The following is a 21,984-nucleotide window of genomic DNA, read 5'->3' on the forward strand; positions in this document are numbered from 1 at the left end:
TGTCCTTAATTCCCCATCCATATACCAAAATTGAAGCCGGTCCGACCGGAAATCAGAATTAGGCCGCTTCTGGACCGAAAGGATGGGCTTTTTATTTTCGAACCGAGGGACTGTTTCTCCAAACAAAAAGGACTAAAATGTTAATAGTTTAAGGTTCGGGGTTTCCACGGAAGATTTCCTCACTAACTAAAACTATAAATGACGTGTTGGTAAATAGCACGGAAGTTTCAACACTCCGTTATAAAGAGGGGAGAGCAGAAGAAGGGAGAGGAAGGGAGAGAGAGATTGGATCGAATCCCTCAAGTGCGAGATTGGAACATTCTTGGAGGGTCCGGATCTGAGGAGCGGGACGAGACCTCTTGAATGGTCGCTGACTTGACGGAGAACGGGTAAGATGAAGAAGAAATCGAGGAAATTTGTGGGGTTTTCATGTTCCTCTTGAACGTTTGGTGAGTTTGTGGGAGGGGGGGCTATAGATTTGAAGTGGTTAGCAAGATTGGGATTGGAATGGTTGTTGCAACTGGTTGTCAAGAGTTGTTATAAGTTGGCTGTTTTTATATGATCTAAAAGGAGGGAGAGAACATGTGAAATCCTTCTTCTATTCAGAAAATTTTTGGTAGATTTGTTTCTTGATGATTTTATGGAATAGAAACGGCGTTACCTCTTACAAAAAAATATTTTTATTCAGATTTGGTGTGTATATCAATTTCACAGTAAAAAATATTCATCTTACTGTTTTCTTCTAATCTTTTAATTTTGCGAGTGAGAATTTGCGGTAGTGCATCTTTTTCTGTTTGAGCAAGTCACGTTAAGTCCATAAGCCCTCTAATTCTTCTCCAATTATACGCCTCAGGGAAACGAATATCGTCTGATTTGTTCTTGGAGGTTGTTTAAGCATCATCAGAGATCTTAAACAAGCTCTGCGAATATGGAGCGCTCTTTGTTGGCCGTCGTAACGGATGGTCAGAGTGGGAGTAGTGAGTCCGTCTTCGCATTGATGAAATTTGCTGTTCTACCAATAGCAAAAGTGTTTACAATGTGCTTTATGGGGTTTCTTATGGCCTCCAAGTATGTCAACATTCTTCCCGCTAATGGCCGGAAGCTTCTTAATGGGGTAAGTGATCACCTATAGTTGTACAAAATTTATTATCCCATACTTGTTTATGAAATTTCTGCATGCAAAAGAAATTTTAAGAAGCTATCCTACATTTCATCATTTTCTTTTATTTGCATTCTACACTGCAAACAATAGCAATTTAACAGCTTTCAGATGGTAGGGTTCCTCACTAGTAATTAGTTTGTTTCCTTTAGCCAGACATGTTAAACTTGTCATGTAGGTGAAAAGCACTGTTCTAAATTGTGTTTTCAAGTCTTGAGCACAATTCTATGTATGCGACAATGGTATAAGGTGGAATGCCAGTGATATGGACACAGTAGTATCAAATGATCTATATTGTTTACCTGCAATTAAGTGGAAGTGAAAGCAAACTTTGTTAGGATTGATTCTGTTAGGTGTGATGAGTTAGTTAGTCAAGTTAAGATGGTTAAGATTTTCTACCTTTGGTCTTGATCTTTTTACCCTAGAGACATGAACTTATATATATCTATACCTTAAACAAAGGACAAACAACGAGGCTGATGATTCCTCCACGCTTGAGCATACAGATTGGTGATCTTTGTTCCTCGGAGTGCAGAGATTATTAGACAAAAACTGTTCCTTCCCTTCTCCTTTTCAAGGACTGAATATATAATCACCATTTTATATGAAGCATGTGTAATAAAGCATGTTTATTTGGATCCTTGATATAATAAAGCACTTGTGTTTTTATTTGATCAATAGTATTTAGTAGTCTGCTTTGGCCTCTGGGCATTGTGCAATGGTGCACACAATCAGCAATCTATAAGGAACAGTCTCCACTGCAATGTGCCCATCACATGCTAATTATAACATTGGTGAAAAGCAAACATGTAACAAGATAATTCAAGCATGTAAATTATTCATGAACCAGGAGCAAAGCCTGTTGGATAAGGGGAAAGAAATAAATTACTACTAACTAGTCTATGAAGTGGTCAGATACCTTTTCCGTGTATTACAGTGATGGTGCTCCCATAGACAAAAGAGAATTTTTGTAATAGTTTGCTATGGTCCCAGTGAGACATGGGATGTGTTAGCCACCAAGATCCTATATCTTGTTGCATTTTCTTTATATCAGGAAAATTATATTATGATGTTGTAAAGCACATTTTCATTTGTCTAAAAAAACAAGATTCAATTTGAAGATTGCTCTTGGTAGGTGCCTTCTTTGATGTGGACCATTGTCAACTTTGGTTCAATAATACATGTTATTACTTATTACTAGTGTTTGGTTATAGTGAGTTTCAGAATATGTTGATGTTTGTTCTTTGCCTCCGCTGCTTGCTAAAAGTAATTATTCATTTTTTACCATAGTAAATTTACCAATAATCTTGGCTGTTAAAATGTTATGAATAAGCTAGTAATTGTAGTTGAGAGTTGAGCCAACAGGAATGTTGCATATTCATTTATAGTTTACACGGATGGGCTTTTAAAGAAAAAGGAGAAGTCTGTTTATGTAAGGATAAATTTGATTTCAGAGTCAGCAAAAACAAAAAAAAAAAGAGGAAAGAGATTAAGGGATTTTAAAAAAAGAGGAGACTAAGGGATTATTTGTTTATCATTTTCGTATTTAATTGCAAATTCTTGGGAATTTGTCTCGTCATAATTTTTCTTGTCCTGACAAAATTGGTGACATATTGTTCCTGATAACATCTTGCAGCTTGTCTTTTCTCTTCTCCTTCCTTGCCTAATATTCTCCCAACTTGGGCGTGCAATAACTTTGCAGAAGTTGCTCGAGTGGTAAGATTTGTTGATGGCTTCTTCATAATTCATTTTTTTTTGTATAAATTTGTCTTTTTGATCTTCATGTTTTGAATATTTGTTTCTTCCAAAATGTTTATTGCTTTACTGGTTGGGTTGTTGATTATACATGATAGATACTGGTTTTCTGTTTATGATATTCATGATTGGTACTGTTTTACTGTCTGTGATATTCACGATAATACCCAATAGAATAGTGCTAGTATCTTGACATCCATGGCAGTGAATGCATTTTTCATGGTGAAGAATTTTCTTTTCTGTTTAAATCTATCTGTGAAAAGTTGTGTCAACACACAATCTTCAAAGGAAATTCTTAGTTTTTCTTTTTTGGTTCTATCATTTGGTGGTTCCAACTTAATTTAAATTATAGCAGGGTTAGGTTTCTTTTCTGGAATTCAAGTATTTGCTCAAAATTATGCTTTTCCTGTTTCTTGCATTTTTCTTGGTCATAAAGCCTTGAAATTTATGGTTACTTTTACTAAGGAAAGGCTGTTGACTAGCATCAATTGTATGATCTTCTTTGTTTTTCGCTATCTCATACCATGTACGAAACACAAGATATTTGTTCTGCTGCGTTGCTAAAACAAATAGTTTTATCCTCATATTCTAACCGAGTGAAAAATTGGTGAGCAGCAATACAACACACTAATATTCTACATCTGCAGGTGGTTTATTCCTGTTAATATCATTTTGGCAACCATATCAGGATCTCTTGTGGGTCTTGTCGTTGCTTCCATTGTTCGACCACCACGTCCATACTTCAAGTTTACCGTTATAAATATTGGAATTGGTAAGTCAATTATTCCTGATGAGTATCTGACATTAGTGGTTGGCAGTTTTCTTTTAAGGATTTTCTGTATATGTTAATTGTTCATTTGTTATTACTTTGAATGCATTGTTGGTTAGTGGTTTAGTGGTTGCCATTTTTATGTTTATACATCTGTCATCCTTTGGCTTATAATTATTTTCCTCTGTGTTTCTCCAAGGAAATTTGTTAGTTGAGGTTGCTGCATTACTTCGTATAATAATCATTTGGAAGAGGCAACTAGAAATTGAAAGCAAAGGCAATATTGGTGTTCTTTTTAGATATATTAAATTAGTTTATTACTGATTCTTGGATTACTTAGCCTGCCACCAAATTCTGGTTTTAATATGTATGTTTTATGTGGCCTATCAAGGTTTTTTACTTCATCAACTATGTTAGCAAAGGTACTTGTAAAACCTTAGAACTGATTGTATTATGTGGTCACTTCAAATAAAAATCCTGTGGTTGGAAGAAGTGCAGTAAAGCACGTTGACTATATTTCTTGAAATGTTTTACCATGAATTTTGTAATTGTCAGCATTCCCCATGCCTATAGTGCCAACACTCTCAGCAAGGATTGAGATAGAGAAAGGAGGGTAATACAGTTACGGAGTCACTAATTCTTCACATTCTGGCCTTTGGAAAATGGATGCGTTGCATATGTATTTCTGACCACCTGGTGGTTGGTTCTAGCTTGCTGGCTGCTGACCAAGAGGAAACTTTTCTCTTTTGAATATCAAGAGGAGAATTGATAATTGTGAAGGAACCATATACAAAATGCCTTTTGTTTAAATCATGATTTATGTATCAGGAAACACACCTGTGTCGGTCCTCGACCAGACCAACACGGGTCCAACGTAGCAACATATGAGATGCCAGCACATGCTGCAGAACCTTTTTTACGATTTGAGTATGCATGGTACTAGGAGGCATGTGCCATGGTCCGTGCTGTCGATCCAACAGTCTGGTGAAATGTAGAGTAGAACCATGATTTACTTAACCTTCCACCAAATTCTAGTTTTAATATATGTATATTTTTTGTGGACTATGAAGATCCTTACTTGATCAATTATCTTGGACGAGGTTCTTGTTAGCAAGGTTTGCAATATCATCCTATACATTTCAGTACAAATGGAGGTAAACTGGGTAGTATGCATAATACAGAGCTCTATGCCGCCCAGTATGTCTGGTACAAGGCCTGTACCTTGACAAGTTTTTCTATTTTTTTCAGTTCTTTTCAGGTTTCTTCTGAAACTCGGTACCAACCAGCGTACCAACACTCAGTACACTGGTATGAACCAGTATGATATCGGTTGATTCCCATACTGGCCCATTAGAACTTAGAACTGGTTTTATCATGTGGTCATTATAGGTGCTTCTTCAAGCAATATTATGAGCAGTTCAGATAAGAATTCAATGCTTGGAAGAAGTGCAGTAGAGCATATGATTGACAATATTGTTTTAAATGTTTTATCAGGAATTTTATATTTGCAGCATGTCCCATGCCTATAGTGCCAACAAGCATCAAGAGAGAGAGAGAGAGAGTGTGTGTGTGTGTGTGTGTGTCATGCTGTCATAGGCTCACTAATTCTTCACATGCTGACCTTCAGGAAATGGGTGTCTTGCATCTGTTGTTCTGACCACCTGGTGGTTGGTTTCAACTTGCTGGCAGCCCATCAAGCCCCCAAAGAAACTCCTTTATTATTATTATTGAGAGGAGAAATGCCAATCATTTAGGAACCATCTATGGAATGTCTTCCTTTTGTTTTAAATGGTACAGGGTTTGATTATTTCCCTACTCTGTTTAAAAGCAAAAAAGAGTGCTTTCTTTTTCCTTTTCATTTTTCAGAGAGGGTGTTGGGGGATGTAGGGTAGATTGCAGAGTGAAAAGTATAGATGGTATACTTGTTATAGATCATATTAGTCACCCTTGTATTTGACTGTTGCAACTTGTCAGAAAGTTGCTATTATGAATTTTAAACTTGCTTTAATCTTGAATACAGGAAACATTGGGAATATACCTCTTGTTCTGATTGCTGCTCTATGTCGAGACAAATCAAACCCTTTTGGTGACAGTGACAAATGTAGCCAGGATGGGAATGCTTACATCTCATTCGGTCAGTGGGTAAGTATAACAGTTCTTGCTACATAGTAGATCTTCTTTATGCCTTTTATCTTATAGATAGGCCATTTTCTGTTCCAATTCTTTATGTAAAATCTATAATAAGTGATTTGTTTAATGACTTTTTATTCTTGACTTTTTCATTGTTTGCTATAAGATTATTGGTTTACATATATCTTATCTTCCATGTTGAGGAAATGTTCTGGTTGTCAATTCATATATAAACATGAGTCTCTAATGCAGATAATGTGTAAAATTAATCCTTTAAAGTCCATTTTTTGAGTGAATAGAACTGAGAGTTCCTCCAACGTCATTTGTTATCAAGCCCCTAGTTTTAGATGATTTTGTTCATTAAGAGGTTTCTTTCATTCAAGTAGGCATTAAAGTTAGCTAACTTATATTTTGTAGATGAACAAAGAGATATATTTGAGCAAATTATCAAGCCTAAATTGTGCACCAAATGGATGCACTGGGCCAATGACAACATGTTCGTTTGAAGCAAATGGCACTCTTTTAGATACAAAATCTTCTGCCAATTTCTCGATCCAAAGCACAGGCTTTAGAATTAGGCTGCAAAGCTATTCATGTAACTCAATCTTTGTACTTCTTTCTATATGTAATAGTCACACTGAAGAATTTTCTTGGTTTTAAGTTGATGTAGGAAAGTTACAGGACTATTCAGGTTAAAATGATGCTTCAAATTGTCAATGACTTAACCTATATATGTTGTGGCTCAGTGCATCTTTAGGAACAGGGTTATGTTGTTGATTGCTTTGGTGTTTATCCAGTTATAGTCCTGATGAAATTAAGACCACCTCTGTCCTTTTCCTTACTCTTCTATATGGTCCATCTAATTCTACTTCATCCTTTGCAATATTTTTATTACTTGCATTCCACCTCCATTAGAGTTGGACCATACTAAGACCGTCAAGGGAAAAATATGAAGGTTCACCAGTCGTTTTTTTCCTTAACGCTTTATGTATCAAGGTTCCCCCCCTCTTTATATTTCAATGCCTGCATCATTGGTCGTAAATTTGTGTAAGCCTATTAAAGAAACTTGATTTGTTTTTTGAAGATTGGTCAAAGTGAGCTCAAGCATCAAAAGAGATGGCTGAGTTTATAATAGAATTAGAAGAAATTCTACCTAGCAATTATGAAAAGATATTTTTTTATATTTTATGCATTGGGAACTGGTAGCTTTTTTTGGGAATTCAATCTTTGTTATAAACACAACTTTTTGCCTATGATCAGAAGTCTTCAGAGTTATAGAATCTATTTTCTTTTAAAGCTAGAGTTATAGAATCTTATTGTCACATGATAACTATGCATATAATCATCCTGTGTCAGCAGGTTTGAAGGCCATAGTAATCTTATAAGCTTTTAATTGTGGATGTTACAGGTAGGTGCAATAGTCCTGTATACCTATGTGTTTCAGATGCTTGCACCACCACCAGGTGAAACCTTTGATGGGGCAGATGAGGAGAAACTTCCAACAAAGGTCCCTGTAAATGACTCCGTGTCTGATCAAGTGCCATTGCTGACTTCAAAGGAGCCTGAAATTACTGGTCATGAATCTTCAAGACAAGGGAGAGTAAGGGAAACCCATATATTATCTGGCCTATCATGCTTTATGCTGATTGTAGTGTCAAGTCTTGCATATTTCCTAGTCAACGATGCAGTTTGATTTTTTTATCTTTCTAAAATTTGTTCAGTGGTATTACTAATTTTTATCTGTAATTTCATCATCCTGATTAATTCTTTTTCAAGCATCATGACTGCTTTTGTTGATAAGCATAATTAGGTGTTTTGACACCAAAATTGGAATCATACTTGGTGTTTTGGCACCATGTATTCCATAACCATTTTACTTAGAAATATAATTATGTCTAGATAATGCTGGTTATAGTCCAGGCCTTTCGACCAGTGCCTCAATGCACACTGTACCCGGTTTGACTCATCCTAATCGACAGACTTGGCCAAGTCAAGATAGAATTTGCCTAATTTTGCCTTGCTGTGCCTCCAAGGGGATGAAATAGCAGGCAGTAGCAGTGTAGAATGTTTTTTGTCTTAGCCCTCCATAGTTGAAAAAAAAAAGAACACAGAAGAGGAATAATGCTGATCCCTTTGTTGCTTGTTGCTGCATGCACGCTTGGTGAAGGGAAAAAAAGAAAGGGTGCATGAGGTCCATCTTTTGTGTGACCACTCCCTTGGAGGTAGCCATGGGAGTTGGGACTATTATCCCATTAACTACTCCCATTTACTTATTTTGATATTTTAATTAAATTTATTTATTTAAGTTTTGGATATTTGTAGATGAAATTTTAATTCATAAGTTTTAGTGGCGATCTAGGGCTATTCTTCATCAGTGATTATACTATTTTTTTTTAATATAGGTAGTTTACTAAACCAAGGATTGAAATATCGTACCGTACCAAAGGTTCGAGATTCGTTCGGTATGGTACGGTACTATACCGAGTGATATACTATTCGGTATACCGTTCAATATATATATATATATATATATATATATAAGTAAAAAAAAAGTACGACGTCGCCTTTATATATATTTTTTATTTTTATTTATTTATTATATTTATTTATATATATAATTTAAAAAATCTATGATGTTGCCTCGTTTTTCTACGATGTCGCCTCTCGGTAGCGAGCGATCCGTGTACCAATCTGCTAACGGGTCGGTACGTACCGCTCGATACGGGCGGTATTATTCGAAATTGAAGACCTTGTACTAAACTTAATAACATATTAGTTTATTTTATACTTTTAATTGTTTTAATATGTATCCTAGTCCTATTTTATTGCACTTCTACTTCGGGTACTTGGTTGGTTACACATCCGAGTTCAATGCTCATGTCTGTTCATGCTGCTATCACATACTACTTCTTATACATGCATAAAACCAGGCTTTATGGGATTCTTATTCAAGAATCTCCATGCAAGGAGCATTTGCTTGTATTGAGCACATTGTGCCTTATTGCTTTTAATCAAAGCTAGTTGACACTACTGATAGCAAGCTCTCATTTGATTATATGACTCTTGTCAATTTAACCGTTTGATGTGAACTTGCTGCTAGATCTGCATAGTAGGATAACTTAAATATTTTGCAAGAGTGTAGATTTTTGACATGGTAGAACATTGTTCGGTGTATGGTGTGCTGCTAGGTGAAGTAAAATGCTTGATGTTGTGTACTCTAGTACTTGTAAACTTATAGATAATCTAAGCTGTGATTAAGGAGAAAAGGAAAGGGGATTCCTTATGGTCTAAGAATTTATATTATGACTCATTTTTTTCTTGTGGTTAAATTGAGCTCTTGACTTATGTGACTGGACTGTTCTTGATCTTTTATTTAATGCAGCTAATTGAGCACCTATGCTACCTGGTCGAAAAGCTAAAGATAAAGCAAGTTTTTCAGCCTCCTATTATTGCCTCAGTAAGTAGTTATTTGAACTTAAATATTTGAATTGCATTTTGATGATTTAGTTTCCAAAGAACCTACCTTATGGTCATTAGATTATTAAGAAAGAATGATGTTGGCCTGCCTAAGCGATAATTTTTTATTGTAATATCATGAATGATGACGCTTCTTTTTCTTTTTTGACAACTTCATCTTCGTTTCATATGCAATTAGAGCTTGACTGATCAAGCTAAAGAGAGGCATTATTGCACTGGCCTTTATTGGAACACCTTATTCTGATGGTGAACTGATCCCTTTATTTTGAAGAAACTAATACATGCATATTAAGACATACATGTGACTTTCAGTCAGGGTCTGTCGTACCGAACCGTACCGCTCGGTATGGGCGGTACGTACCGGTCCGACAGGTTGTCGGTACGCGGACCGCCTATTACCGGTCCGAGTGCACTATAGCACTATAGCAGTGCTACAGTACTCGGCACACCTGGGTGTACCGCTCGGTATACCGTACCGTACCGGTACCGAGCCCAGGTCGAAATACCGGTATGGTACGGTATTGCGAACCTTGCTTTCAGTAATATAGTACATTTCACATATTGGTTTAAATAAATATAATCTCATTCGTTAGAGTAAAATTCATCAATCTTTCAATTTTTCTTGTTTGATTGTTGAAGGTCAGAAAGTTTTTTTTTTTATTCTACAGATTTAATTTTGGATTTTTTTTAAATTACTGTGGTTGAAGTTTGCCTGTGGTCGTGACATTGTTTGCATGATTGGTTTCTTGATGATTGCAACTGAACAATATTTATATATTGCAACAGGTCCTGGCAATTGTAATTGGCATTGTTCCATTTCTGAAGCACCTCATCCTAACAGATGATGCCCCATTCTTCTTTTTCACTGACAGCTGCCTTATTCTTGGGTACTATTCTGTTCTGTTATTATGGTGTTACTTGTGTTCTTTTCTGTTGCATTAAAGATTTTATTGTTTAATGCACATTTTCTCAATTTAATAAGCGAAGTAAAAGCTTCGTTGAAAACATAGGTATTGTAAATTTTAAAAATAGGACACAAGATTCCATGAGGCTGGTTACTCCCAAGCAAACATGGTCAGGTTAGAGCATAGTCTTTTTAACAGGACCAAGCTGTGTGGTCTTGTTAACTTATTAAAAATCATATAGGTAATATGAGACAACAAGCATGGTCTATGAAGGAAGCCTTGTTTGATAGCATGTAGAAGTTAATGTTGACCAGCCTTGCAGAAAAAAGAGATGTGTAGGTCGAAAAGTGAACAAAAAGCTTTTGAAGTCGTATTAAGATAAATACTTACTGCAATTCATCTTGGAGAAATTTAGAGTGTCAAGTATGATGATTCAGTTGGAATTTATTTGATAAGTGTTGTTCATATTGTTGTAGTCAATTCTTATTGTTGGTATACTGAGTTAATGAGGTGAGCTTGAGGCTAAATCAAGCTGAGAAGCTGGTAGCTGAAAAAATGACTTCATTTTCTTGCATGGTTATGCTATGTTTTGGGACTCTTTTCAGTTAAAATGGAAGATACATGTGAATTTTAGTATATATACTGGTTATACTTCATATTGATCCATACTCATTCACAGGGAAGCAATGATTCCATGCATTTTGCTTGCCTTGGGTGGTAATCTCGTTGATGGTAAGTCTTTACAATTATCAAGCTAACATTATCTTAGGCGTATATCAAATTCATATATTCAATCATATTTCAAGAGTCTTTAATGTCACTGTCAACAAGTAAGGCTATTGTGGACCTTATTGCTATTTCTTGCATAAATTGTCTACTTTTCTGTACATGTAAATCCAAAGACATGTTTTTCATTTTGGAATGTGTAAAATAATAATTTGTTGGCACCTCTTCCTGGGAACTAAATCCAAGATTATAAGATAACATTGACAATTATTTTAAAAGTTATCCAGTGATGCATGGTAGTAAAAGTATATGCTAAAAGCTATTCGATGGGATTTAATTTGTCTTGTCTAGCGCTACCCAGTAAGCTGAGCATGGCATTCTTTTCCAGTGATGTGCATTTTCAAAAGTCGAAGAAATAGTTCAAGTGCATATTGTCATATCTTGTGCCTGTTGTGTTCTTCAACCTTTGTTGCTTTCCAGGTCCTGGTGCAGGGAGTAGAAGACTTGGGTTAAGAACGACTGTGGCTATCATATTTGGGCGATTGGTCTTGGTTCCTCCTGCAGGGCTTGCCATTGTCACTGTTGCGGACAAGCTTGGACTTTTTCCCAGGGATGACAAAATGTTCAAATTTATCCTCCTGCTGCAACACACAATGCCCACCTCGGTCCTTTCTGGTATTAACCTTCACCTTTAGTTGTTATTGATGATGAAACCATCTTTAGACCTGCTTTTATGTGAACAAAATGTAGTGTTAAAACCTTGTGAGTTCCTTTTTTCGTTCACACCAAGATGATGCAGAACCTTGTGGTCGATGTAGTTGACTTTTTGAGTTTTATCTTATAGAATTTTTACTCCACTTCTCTTTTTAAGTCCTTTGGAATTGACATTCGATTTAAGATTCTATCTTATGTCAATATTGGTCTTAGCTCCGATAATTACTGGTTACGTTGCTAGGAAGTATGAACCATTTGTTTTCTTTTTCGTGAGCCACAATTAAGATGAAGTATCCAAATTCTTTATACTTGTTCTTTACTATGTTGTTGCAAAGAGACAGATCATCTCATGAAAGGGTTTTTAATATTCCAATTTTGTTACAGGTGCAGTTGCCAGTTTAAGAGGCTGCGGAAAGGAAGCAGCTTCTGTTCTATTCTGGGTTCACATTTTTGCTGTCTTCTCCATGGCTGGATGGATTGTTCTCTATCTGCGCTTACTTTTCTAAGCCTCGTACAGTCTCACCAATGTGGTACAACTCTTACCTTCTCTATTTCGCTATGTTCGCACACACTTTTCTGGTGAATCTTCAATAATGGAAGAAGATAGATGTTATGAGCAAAGTTTTAAACATGGTTCGGATATGGTATTATCAGGCAATAGGTAATTTGTACCTTACCACTTGACATCATTAAATAAAGTTAAATCAAATTTGATTGATAATATCGGTACAACTAATATTTAAATCCTTAGTGGCATCAAGCTATATGTTTAATACCAGTGTCTGATAGGACCGATCGATTGACATAATCGATACAACTGATATTTAAGTTCTTTGTGATTATGAATGAATTACTCCCTGTTCTACTCAAGTCATGGTGATAAATCTTCAGAGAAATGCTGATTTATTCCTCTCTCTTTCTTTTTTTTTCTTTTTTTTTTTCTCTTCCCTTCAGGTTGATGTACATATTTGCCCACCTGAGTAACACATCAATAGGAATATATAGATATACATCTGCAGCAGCAGGTCCTTTGACTGATGACATCGGTTTTGCTACAACAACAAAAAAAATGCACTTGTCATTCGATGCCGAAAACATTATCATTATCTTGGAGAGAATCTTCTGTCCATTGAGAGGATCCAACTAAGATCAAGCACTTGCTGACTTCATCTCTATCACAAGCTATTATTGGTTTAATATTTGTAGTGATTCCTTGGAACCGTTCCAATATTAATTTTGGTTATATTAGATTGAATTTTAAGGATTCTTCAGTTGTTGCATTAATCACCTAATAATCATTTTATTGATGTGTCTCCAATCTCTTAAATTAAACACACAGCTTATGAGGTCTCATAGCTACTATTTGGAATAACCAAAACCCTTAAGAAAGATTTTGTTCAAATTTGGAAATTATAGGGTATTATTTGCATTTAGTTGATGAACAATCAAAAGGACAAATATGCTTAATTACATAGATTAGGATAAATTGTAAGAGTGAAGTATTTGTGTGCACTAATCATGCAGTCCTCCTAAATCCATTCTGTAAATATTTGCAAAAACCTGACTTGTTACCCCCAGTGAATTTGATCCGATATTTATTTTAAATACATTATTATTTTCATGAAATCTCTAAACTGACAGTTGTCATCCAAATTCCATTGATTTACCCATTAACACTTGCCTGTTTGTTCCTTCGTTCCACATGAACTATCGATTATTGTGCTTTTTATCCTTGTAAAGGCTGAAATTATCATATTAGACCGGAGAAATTTGAAGTATACTATTATATATCCATCCACATACCCAAATCCTTCACACGTGGCATCTAACAAATTAATTTATTGATTTAAACTAAAAATAAAGATGTAAATTACTTAAATACTCATAATGTACACTAAATTATATATATATAGTTATTTGAAAGTTATAAGGGTAATTTGGTTATAAAAATCTTTTTTTTTAATATAAATTATTTATTCACCCTCAAATATTAGTAGGAAGATCACAACCCTATATCTTTTATACAGTATGTCAAGTTGACCAATATATATATATATATATATATATATATATATATATACACCTCCATATGAGTGTCATAAATAGTAGAAGATCAAAAGTTATTGTATTGATCAAAATAATTTAAATTATTTATGTTAAAAAAAATAAATTATTAAGTTAAAATAAAATATATTTACGATATGTTTTGATTGTCTTTTACTTAAACTTCGGGAGCATCCTACTCTTCAAATTCGATTCAAGAAAACCCCCTAAGATCACCTTAAAAATAAGAAAAACTAATTAAAATACTAATTTATAGCAATAAACTTGTCTGCTGGATTGAAGGATTGAGATTATCGAAATAAACATTATTGTTCCACTTATAAATAAAATTTTATCATTACATTTATAAATAAACTATCTATCTTACACTCCAATATACAATTAACCTAAAAGATTGAAAACCTAAATCGAGCCAATGGAGTTACTATACTCTGTTTGTTGAATGATTAACGGAGTTGCACAAACAAACTTCTTAGCGTTGCACCCGTAAATAAACTATGTTAAATTCAATTCTGCAATTTATTTCGACATTAACCATATAGTCCGATCTGATATATGAAATCGAGTTTAACATAATTCATGTACTTGAAGTTTGTCGAACTCGTCTCCAAAATTTGAAGATAAAAATAATACACAAATTATAAATACTTATTTTATTGGTTTTTTTAGTTATTTTAGAGATTTTTAAGTCAATTTGGTGGAAGGTGAACCAAATTCGGCTAACCTAAAATAGAGTTCAAGTGAATCGGTTCAACGGCTTTTGGAGCATTTATGGGTTGCACCCACCATAATTAATAAGACTTTTCTCGTTTAATTGCCGGTTACAAAACCTACTCGGGACTTCTGTGAGTTGAATTTGAAGTGTGTGTGTGTGTATATATATATATATATATATATATATATATATATATATATATATATATATATAATTTTTATGGAGGGATTTTTTTTAATCAGATCGAAATATTTTTTATAAAATAAAAAAAATAGTCGATGTCTATTAACCCTGACTCTTAGGTTATTTAGACTGAATCAATTTGCTTGACATAAAACAAACTAAATTGATTTAATAAAAACATAAATATTTAATTTATTCTTTTTAAGTCACTACTTTTTTTTCCTTCAAATTCTATTACACTGTCTCCTCCACTTCCACACAGTCTCCTCCCATTCCACCTCCACCATTTGGCTTCTTTCTCCTTACCCTCCTCTCTCTTAGTTTCCCTCTATCTCTACCTCCTCCTCCTTATTCTCCCACTTCAAAAATTAATTATCATACTTTTATATATAAAAAAAATGATGATAACATATTAACATATCATTCTAGTAATTTATGAGAAATTTGAATAGGTTTGATAAAAATTCATACAAAAATTAATCACTCAAAATTCATTAAAAAAAGATAATAATATCAGCATCTCATCCTAATAGTTCAAGAGAAGTTTTGATAGGCTTAATGAATTCAAAAAGTTAAACTCGAGTTATATTCTATCATAGATTCAACATAAAAATATCATATTTTAAAAATTAATCATCTTAAATTCATACAAAAATTAAAAAAATGATAATAACATATTACCATCTCACCCTAATATTTCAAGAGAAATTTTGATATGTTTGATGAAAATTTAAAAAGTTACACTCGAGTCATACTTGATTATAGATTTAATAAAAAATATTTTTATTTAAAAAATTAATCACTCTAAATTTATATAATAATAATAATATATTAACATTTTACCCTAGTAGTCCATGAAAAGTTTGGATAGGTTTAATAAGAATTAAAAGAGTTATACTCCATCATAGATTCATTTTATTTTAAAAATTAATTATTCTAAATTTATTGAAAAAAAAAATAATAATAAACATATTAGCATCTCACATTATTAGTTCAAGAAAAGTTTGGATATGTCTGATGAATTTAAAGAACTACACTTGATCATAGACTCAACACAAAATATCTTATTTCAAAAAATAATAATCATAAAAAATAAAAAAAGATAATAACATATTATTATCTCACCCAATGGTTCTAGAAAAGTTTTGATATATTTGATGAAAATTTAAAGAGTTATACTTATGTTACACTCAATCACATATTCAACTTAAAAATATTTTATTTAAAAATTAATCACTCTAAATTTATACAAAATAGAAAAAATAATAATACTAAACGTATTATCATCTCTCCTTAATAGTTTTAGAAAAGTTTGGATAAAAATATATTTTCAACCCAAAAATACCTTCTAAAAAAATTATCCTAAAAAAATTAAAAAAAAATGATGCTAAATGTCTTAGAATAATAATATAGTAATAGTTCCGAAAAAATTATGAAATGATTTGATAAAAATATATTGATTATGCTCGAATTACACTCATTCATAAATTTAGTAAGATTTGATCGGATCCATTTACATCGGACCTAACTCGATCCAAAATGCTCCAATCCAAATCACCTCGATCGAATCGAATCGAATCGAATCGACCCATAAAAATATCATTTAAAAATAAATACATAAAAAACATCATCAATACGACCGGCTTTTTCTTGATAAATTGCCTATTTAGAAGGGAAAAAAAAGCACAAATCACGACCTTTACATATATGCAATTTTGCCAACCCTCGCACCGTCTCCTACACGACTCTCTCTTTCTCTCTCTCTCTCTCTCTTCACTGTCATGGAGGCGCTTGTCTGCATGAAGCTCGGTGATCCCACCGTCCCCATGACCTCCGATTCGTCCCCGATCGCGGCGGTCACCAAATTCCACCCCGTCCCCGCGATCTCCTCCTCGACCTCGGTCCGAGTCCGGATCCGGGCCACGAGCCTCAACTTCGCCAATTACCTCCAGATACTGGGCCGTTACCAGGAGAAGCCCCCCCTCCCCTTCATCCCGGGCTCCGACTACTCCGGCGTCGTCGAATCCGTCGGAAGCGGCGTCTCCAGGTTCAAGGTCGGGGATAAAGTTTGCTCCTTTGCTGCCCTCGGGTCCTTTGCCGAGTTCATTGTCGTCGACGAGAAAGACCTGTGAGCTCTCTTTTGCTTGCCCTCTCTCTGATGCTCGACTTTTCGATTCATTTTGACTAGGTTTTCTTTATAAGAAAGGGTGATTCGATGATGGAGGAACTCAACTCTTCAATCCTCAGGGATTCATTTCGAGCGAAAAGATTAGTATTTTGTGTGGTGTCGCATATAGTTGACTGCGTCGTGTCGAAAATTTGGAGGGCTATTTTGTTGAATATTTCTTATGCCATTTAATTTTATGCATAAAAATATAAATCCTAATTAAGCACTACCCCAGAATTTCATAGTCGTTTACACTCTAATGATGTCAGAATACATATATAAAACATGAACTTAGTGGAAAATAAACCAACAGTCCTTTTTCATGCTTTCAAGTAATTTAGAGAAAGAACATCAAATTATTGTTATGAAGAATTTCAGGAAGCTTATGATCATAATCAAAACTTAATTATTGGGAATTTATTGATCATTGGTCGGGGTTATGATTATGCATTGCTTATTCGATGGAATCAGTGATTTAAAAAGCGCTAGGCGCCAAAAGGCGCCAAGGTCCAAAAACGCCCGAGGCGTTAGGCGCTCGAAGCTCGCCCAGGTGCTCGCCCGAGCGAAGCGAGACGCTAAACTATAAAAATATATAATATAATTAATAAATATAATTATTTAAAATTTTAAATTAAAATATGTTATTAAATTAAGAAAATCTATTAACAGTATTGAAAATTAATAATTTTAAATAAACCTAACAATATTAACAATATATAGTATATTGTATACTGTTAACAGAAGGAGAAGAAGGAAGTGTAAGGGGGTGCTGAGTCTGTTGACTGAGAAAAGAGGAAGCGGCAGCGGCAGCGGAGTGTAAGGAGGCAGCGGCGATAGCGGCGAGCAGCGGGAAGCGCGAGCGGCGACAGCGGCAGCGTTTGCGAGTAGCGACAGCGGCGAGCAACGACAGTAGGAGCAGGAGCGGGAGAGGGAGTAGGAGCGGCGAGCAGCGGGAGGCGCGAGCGGCGACAACAACAGAATTTGCGAGCAGCGATAGCGGGAGCGGGAGCAGGAGTGGCAAGCAGCGACAGAGGCAGCGTTTGTGAGTAGTGACAGCGGCGAGCAGTGGCAGCGGGAGCAAGAGCAGGAGTGGCGAGCAGCGGGAGGCACGAGCGACGATAGAGGCAGCGTTTGTGAGCAGTGACAGCGGCGAGCAGCGGGAGGCGCGAGCGACGACAGAGGCAGCGTTTGCGAGCAGCGACAGCAGCGAGCAGCGAGATCGGGATCGGGAGTCGCAGCGGCGAGGGTTAGGGTTGGGTTCTCACTTATATCAATTTTAGTTGGTTCGATTGAACCAACTAACCATCAGAGACCGAACCAGGACCGAACCAGACCTAAAATCCTGGTTCGGTCGCCTTGGTTAACCCAGGCGCTCGCCCGAAGCGCCCAGCGCCTGAGAGATTAGCGAGGCCCTCGGGCCTCGCCTCATCTCGCCCGAGCGCCTAGGTGAGCGCCCGAGCGCCTTTTTAAATCACTGGATGGAAGTAGTTGCAAGTTGATAATAAAATGCTGAACATGTGCTTTGTTGACTACCCAAGCTCACTTCAGGTTTCTTAGACAAAATTTGATTAATCAGATCGATCTAATCTTGTTGCTACATGGGTTCTGGAGACAGATTCTTAGTGCCCGAGGGATGTGACCTAATTGCTGCTGCTGCTTTACCTGTTGCTTTTGGGACTTCACATGTAGCTCTTGTTCATAGAGCACAACTAAAACCTGGTCAGGTTTGTCTTTCTCTAAATATTTTCTTATCTTTTTATCAGTTCAATTTAACTAGTGGTACTTGAACTGAAGTCAAACCTCATTAATCTTTCATATTAAGATAGAATATTTTTTTTTTTTGCATTTATGAGATTAGCTTCTTGCAGTGTCGTGCTTAAATTGATTAAATTCATTTTGAGTCACTGGATCTACATTTCTAATATCCGAAAAATCATGGCAAGATGTGTACAAAGAATAAAATAATATTTTAAAAGTAAATAATCTGAGAAAAAAACATGATACTATCTTAGATTTCAGACTGATAATCTGAGTCTAGTTTTTCCTTTTTATTCCAAAAATCAGTAGGTATATGTTGTTGCAATTTCTCCGTTCTGTTGCAATTACTTTGTTCTAGATTTTATTGGAGAGAGGACAAGTTTCTAAGATGAAGAAGAGCCCATGAGCTAAATGCATCATATTCAATGATGAGCAGCCACATTCAGAAATGAAAATCATCAATTGTCGCTTGCTGATAAAGTTAACGCTATAATACTTCCAAACAAAAAGTATTCTGTACCATTAGAAAGAAGAAGCTTTGCACCATATTATATGATGTTGTTGACTTGGTAGGTAATGTTTGAAGATATTGTAAACGAAAATGTATATAACAGGACAGGACATCTTGGACCAACAAAGAAATATGGTCATGTTTTAGTGAAAAAGGGGCATGATCTGAGAAAGCATAATAAGTGGAATCAGGCTTTGATAAATTAAGAAAAATTATAGATGGACATAAGAATTGCAAGAAACAGAATACACGTTGAATGAGCTGGTTTGTGAGAACATATATCGCATCATCCCTGAACAAGAGTCGGGTACAGAATACTGCAACATAAAGCATAGTCATTTTGTTTCTTGTTTTTGCCAACTGTAAAATCATATTGTTGCTTACAAGCATGCTAACTACAATAACCAAAACCTTTACGACATCTTAAAGCTTTGGTTTTCTGTGTTAAATTTTCAATACTTAATATGCACAATCACATGCTTTTCTGGTTTACCAATGATTTTTGCAACTAATAGCGAATGGGACAAGCCAACTACAACTTATCTGTCACAAACAAGATCAACAATTGTAACTCGTCTGCCACACAAACAATACCAACATTATATCTTTAAGATGATTAACACCAAAAAAGTATGGAAAATTGTAGGTACTGCTTGTCCTTGGTGCCGCTGGTGGTGTTGGTATTTCAGCTGTGCAGATAGGAAAAGTTTGTGGGGCAATTGTTATTGCTGTTGCAAGGTTAGTTTGAAATCCAAGCATTACGATGTTGCATTTATTGAGTCTTTTTTCTGTAATACGATTTGCTTGTCTCAGAGTCAAGGAATACATCTAAAGTTCATCTGAACACCAAATTTCAGGGGTGATGAAAAGGTGCAATTTCTCAAGTCGCTGGGTGTCGATTATGCCGTTGACTTGGGAAAGGGGAACATCATTGAAAGTGTGAAGAATTTCCTCAAGTCGAGAAATCTGAAAGGAGTTGATGTTCTATATGATCCAGTTGGGGGTAAACTTACAAAAGAGTGCATGAAGCTTCTTAACTGGGGCGCAAATATTCTTATCATTGGATTTGCAAGTGGTGAAGTTCCAGTCATCCCAGCAAATATTGCTCTTGTGAAGGTAGCGATCATAGATTATCTACACGAATTGGATATGGACGGCCACATCTTTTTCATGGATTTACTGTTCGTTGTGATTGTTTGTTCATGGTTTTGCATTTTTTTAAGGTTTAACTATGCTTTTTGATGCCTAGTCAATTTTTATTATCTTCTGGTAATTATGGTTGAATTTCTAGTGGCTAACATAAGTTTCAATTTTAAACCAATAGATTAGTTATGTAATAATCTTGCTGATTAAACAAAATTTCAACATTTTTTGTATGGAGCATTGTGATGAAGGTAGGTATGTGTTGCCAAAGAAGTGTGTTTTTTTAACCAATTTCAGTATACAAATGTATGCAATTTAAATAAGGTTCCACCTTTTTGTAGTATAAATGGGTGCAGGGTGTCGATTTCTAGTGTTTGAAAGAAAGTTTGTTCTTTTTCTTGATCATTGGTAATTTCTTGTTTTTCTTTAAAGAATATATGTTAGTGATAACTTATTATCTTGTGCAATTTGCTCCAGAACTGGACAGTTCATGGACTTTATTGGGGCAGCTACAAACTGCATCAACCACATATCCTAAGAAATTCTCTTGAGGAGCTGCTATCCTGGTTGTCAAAGGGGTTGTTAACTGTTCATATATCTCATTCCTATAGTTTATCACAGGTATCAACTCATGTTAACTTGGTTTAGACAAGAATATCTTCTGTAGTTGAACGTGATATTCTTGTCTAAACCAAGTTGAATGTATTTCATTTATATGATGTCTTAGCTAAGAATTGTAAAGTAAAATCCATGAGAAAGTTGAAAGTTCTCTAGATCATCAGAACAGCTGTTGCAATTTGCAAGATATTGATGCAGAATTATTCATTTGTTTTTTACCATGTCATTGTAAGCTTGCTTCGAGGACAGATACCTGTCCTGAGTCACTGACAATCATCTTGGGCACCATTTTATGCAGTTGAAACCTTTTAATAAAATAAAATCTGCACAGCCAATAAAATCACTTGCCTATTTTGGTAGTCTGTTATTTACCATCTCTCTTAATTTTTTTTTGCAGCTTTGCTGGTTATGTATCGAAGAGACTCACGTACCCTGTTCTTTTTCAATTGACAGGCAGATCTGGCTTTTGCTGCTATTAAAGATAGGAAAGCCATTGGCAAGGTGATGATTGCTTTAGGGGGCTCCACTGCAGGAAGATCAAAGCTCTGATATGCCACAGGATTGTAACAGGTAGCAGCAGATGGTGCAGCACAAATGATCTCTGTAATAAATGCAGGTAAACCTTTGTTGTTTGTTCGCAACTTCGTTAAATGATTCCGGGTTACTGCATTTTAAGATTCCTATGTCGCTGGATATAAAGTGAATACTGAAAACTCCAATGCCGCATAATCGATGAAAGTTATTTATATAACATGGAGACTTTCCAACCACCTCTCATGTTTCTTTTAACATATATTAATCTTCGTTCGTGTAATCATTATTGTATTGTTTGGCGTGCCAGATACCCTAGTGATCCTCACAATGTTGTGGGAGCTGCAACTATATTTCAGTGGGATTTAGATCGAGGTTTTTCACATTGTTATAATGGTTGGTTGTTGTGTTGGTTGCTTTCGATACAACAATCGTCAATAACTGAATCTATCGAGTGGTGGCCTCTGTGAAGGACTTGTGGTAAGTTAATTTGGCCTCCTCTTAAAGGATCAGCTAATGTGGAGTGTCTCAAGAAACGAACTCCATGTCCTTTCATTGTGGTTTAGTATAAATATTGCTCAGCACTGATGATGGATCATGCAGTTTGATATTATGCTCATTTTTATTCGTTTGTTATTTGATTTAGAGATATTAAACGG

At 35.3% G+C, this 21,984-nt stretch overlaps 2 protein-coding genes across 4 annotated transcripts; both read left to right on the plus strand.

Moving 5' to 3' along the window:
- The first annotated feature begins 248 nt into the window (after window positions 1-248).
- On the plus strand, window positions 249-12,906 carry LOC135623207 (protein PIN-LIKES 6-like). Its single transcript, XM_065125883.1, has 12 exons — window positions 249-389; window positions 854-1,114; window positions 2,796-2,875; window positions 3,562-3,686; window positions 5,704-5,825; window positions 7,222-7,413; window positions 9,196-9,270; window positions 10,077-10,177; window positions 10,875-10,927; window positions 11,402-11,596; window positions 12,020-12,165; window positions 12,590-12,906. Exons 2-11 carry the CDS (start codon window positions 929-931, stop codon window positions 12,139-12,141), a joined length of 1,251 nt encoding a protein of 416 aa, XP_064981955.1. The 5' UTR covers window positions 249-389; window positions 854-928; the 3' UTR covers window positions 12,142-12,165; window positions 12,590-12,906.
- Window positions 12,907-16,286: 3,380 nt separating this feature from the next.
- LOC135623209 (uncharacterized) lies at window positions 16,287-21,935 on the plus strand. 3 transcript variants are annotated; one of them, XR_010491309.1, is made up of 7 exons: window positions 16,290-16,725; window positions 18,380-18,488; window positions 19,680-19,771; window positions 19,891-20,149; window positions 20,654-20,797; window positions 21,248-21,410; window positions 21,636-21,935. XR_010491309.1 is itself a non-coding variant. In XM_065125884.1 (6 exons), the coding sequence occupies exons 1-6, from the start codon at window positions 16,379-16,381 to the stop codon at window positions 21,341-21,343; spliced, it is 1,047 nt and encodes a 348-aa protein (XP_064981956.1). In that variant the 5' UTR covers window positions 16,290-16,378; the 3' UTR covers window positions 21,344-21,564. The 3 variants fall into 3 exon arrangements, 1 of the variants encoding a protein (XP_064981956.1); XR_010491310.1 differs by lacking the exon at window positions 20,654-20,797 and having other exon boundaries at window positions 16,287-16,725; XM_065125884.1 differs by lacking the exon at window positions 21,636-21,935 and having other exon boundaries at window positions 21,248-21,564.
- The last annotated feature ends 49 nt before the right edge of the window (window positions 21,936-21,984 follow it).

The sequence above is a fragment of the Musa acuminata genome, chromosome BXJ2-9, assembly GCF_036884655.1.
Source record: "Musa acuminata AAA Group cultivar baxijiao chromosome BXJ2-9, Cavendish_Baxijiao_AAA, whole genome shotgun sequence".
Classification (NCBI taxonomy): Eukaryota; Viridiplantae; Streptophyta; class Magnoliopsida; order Zingiberales; family Musaceae; genus Musa; species Musa acuminata.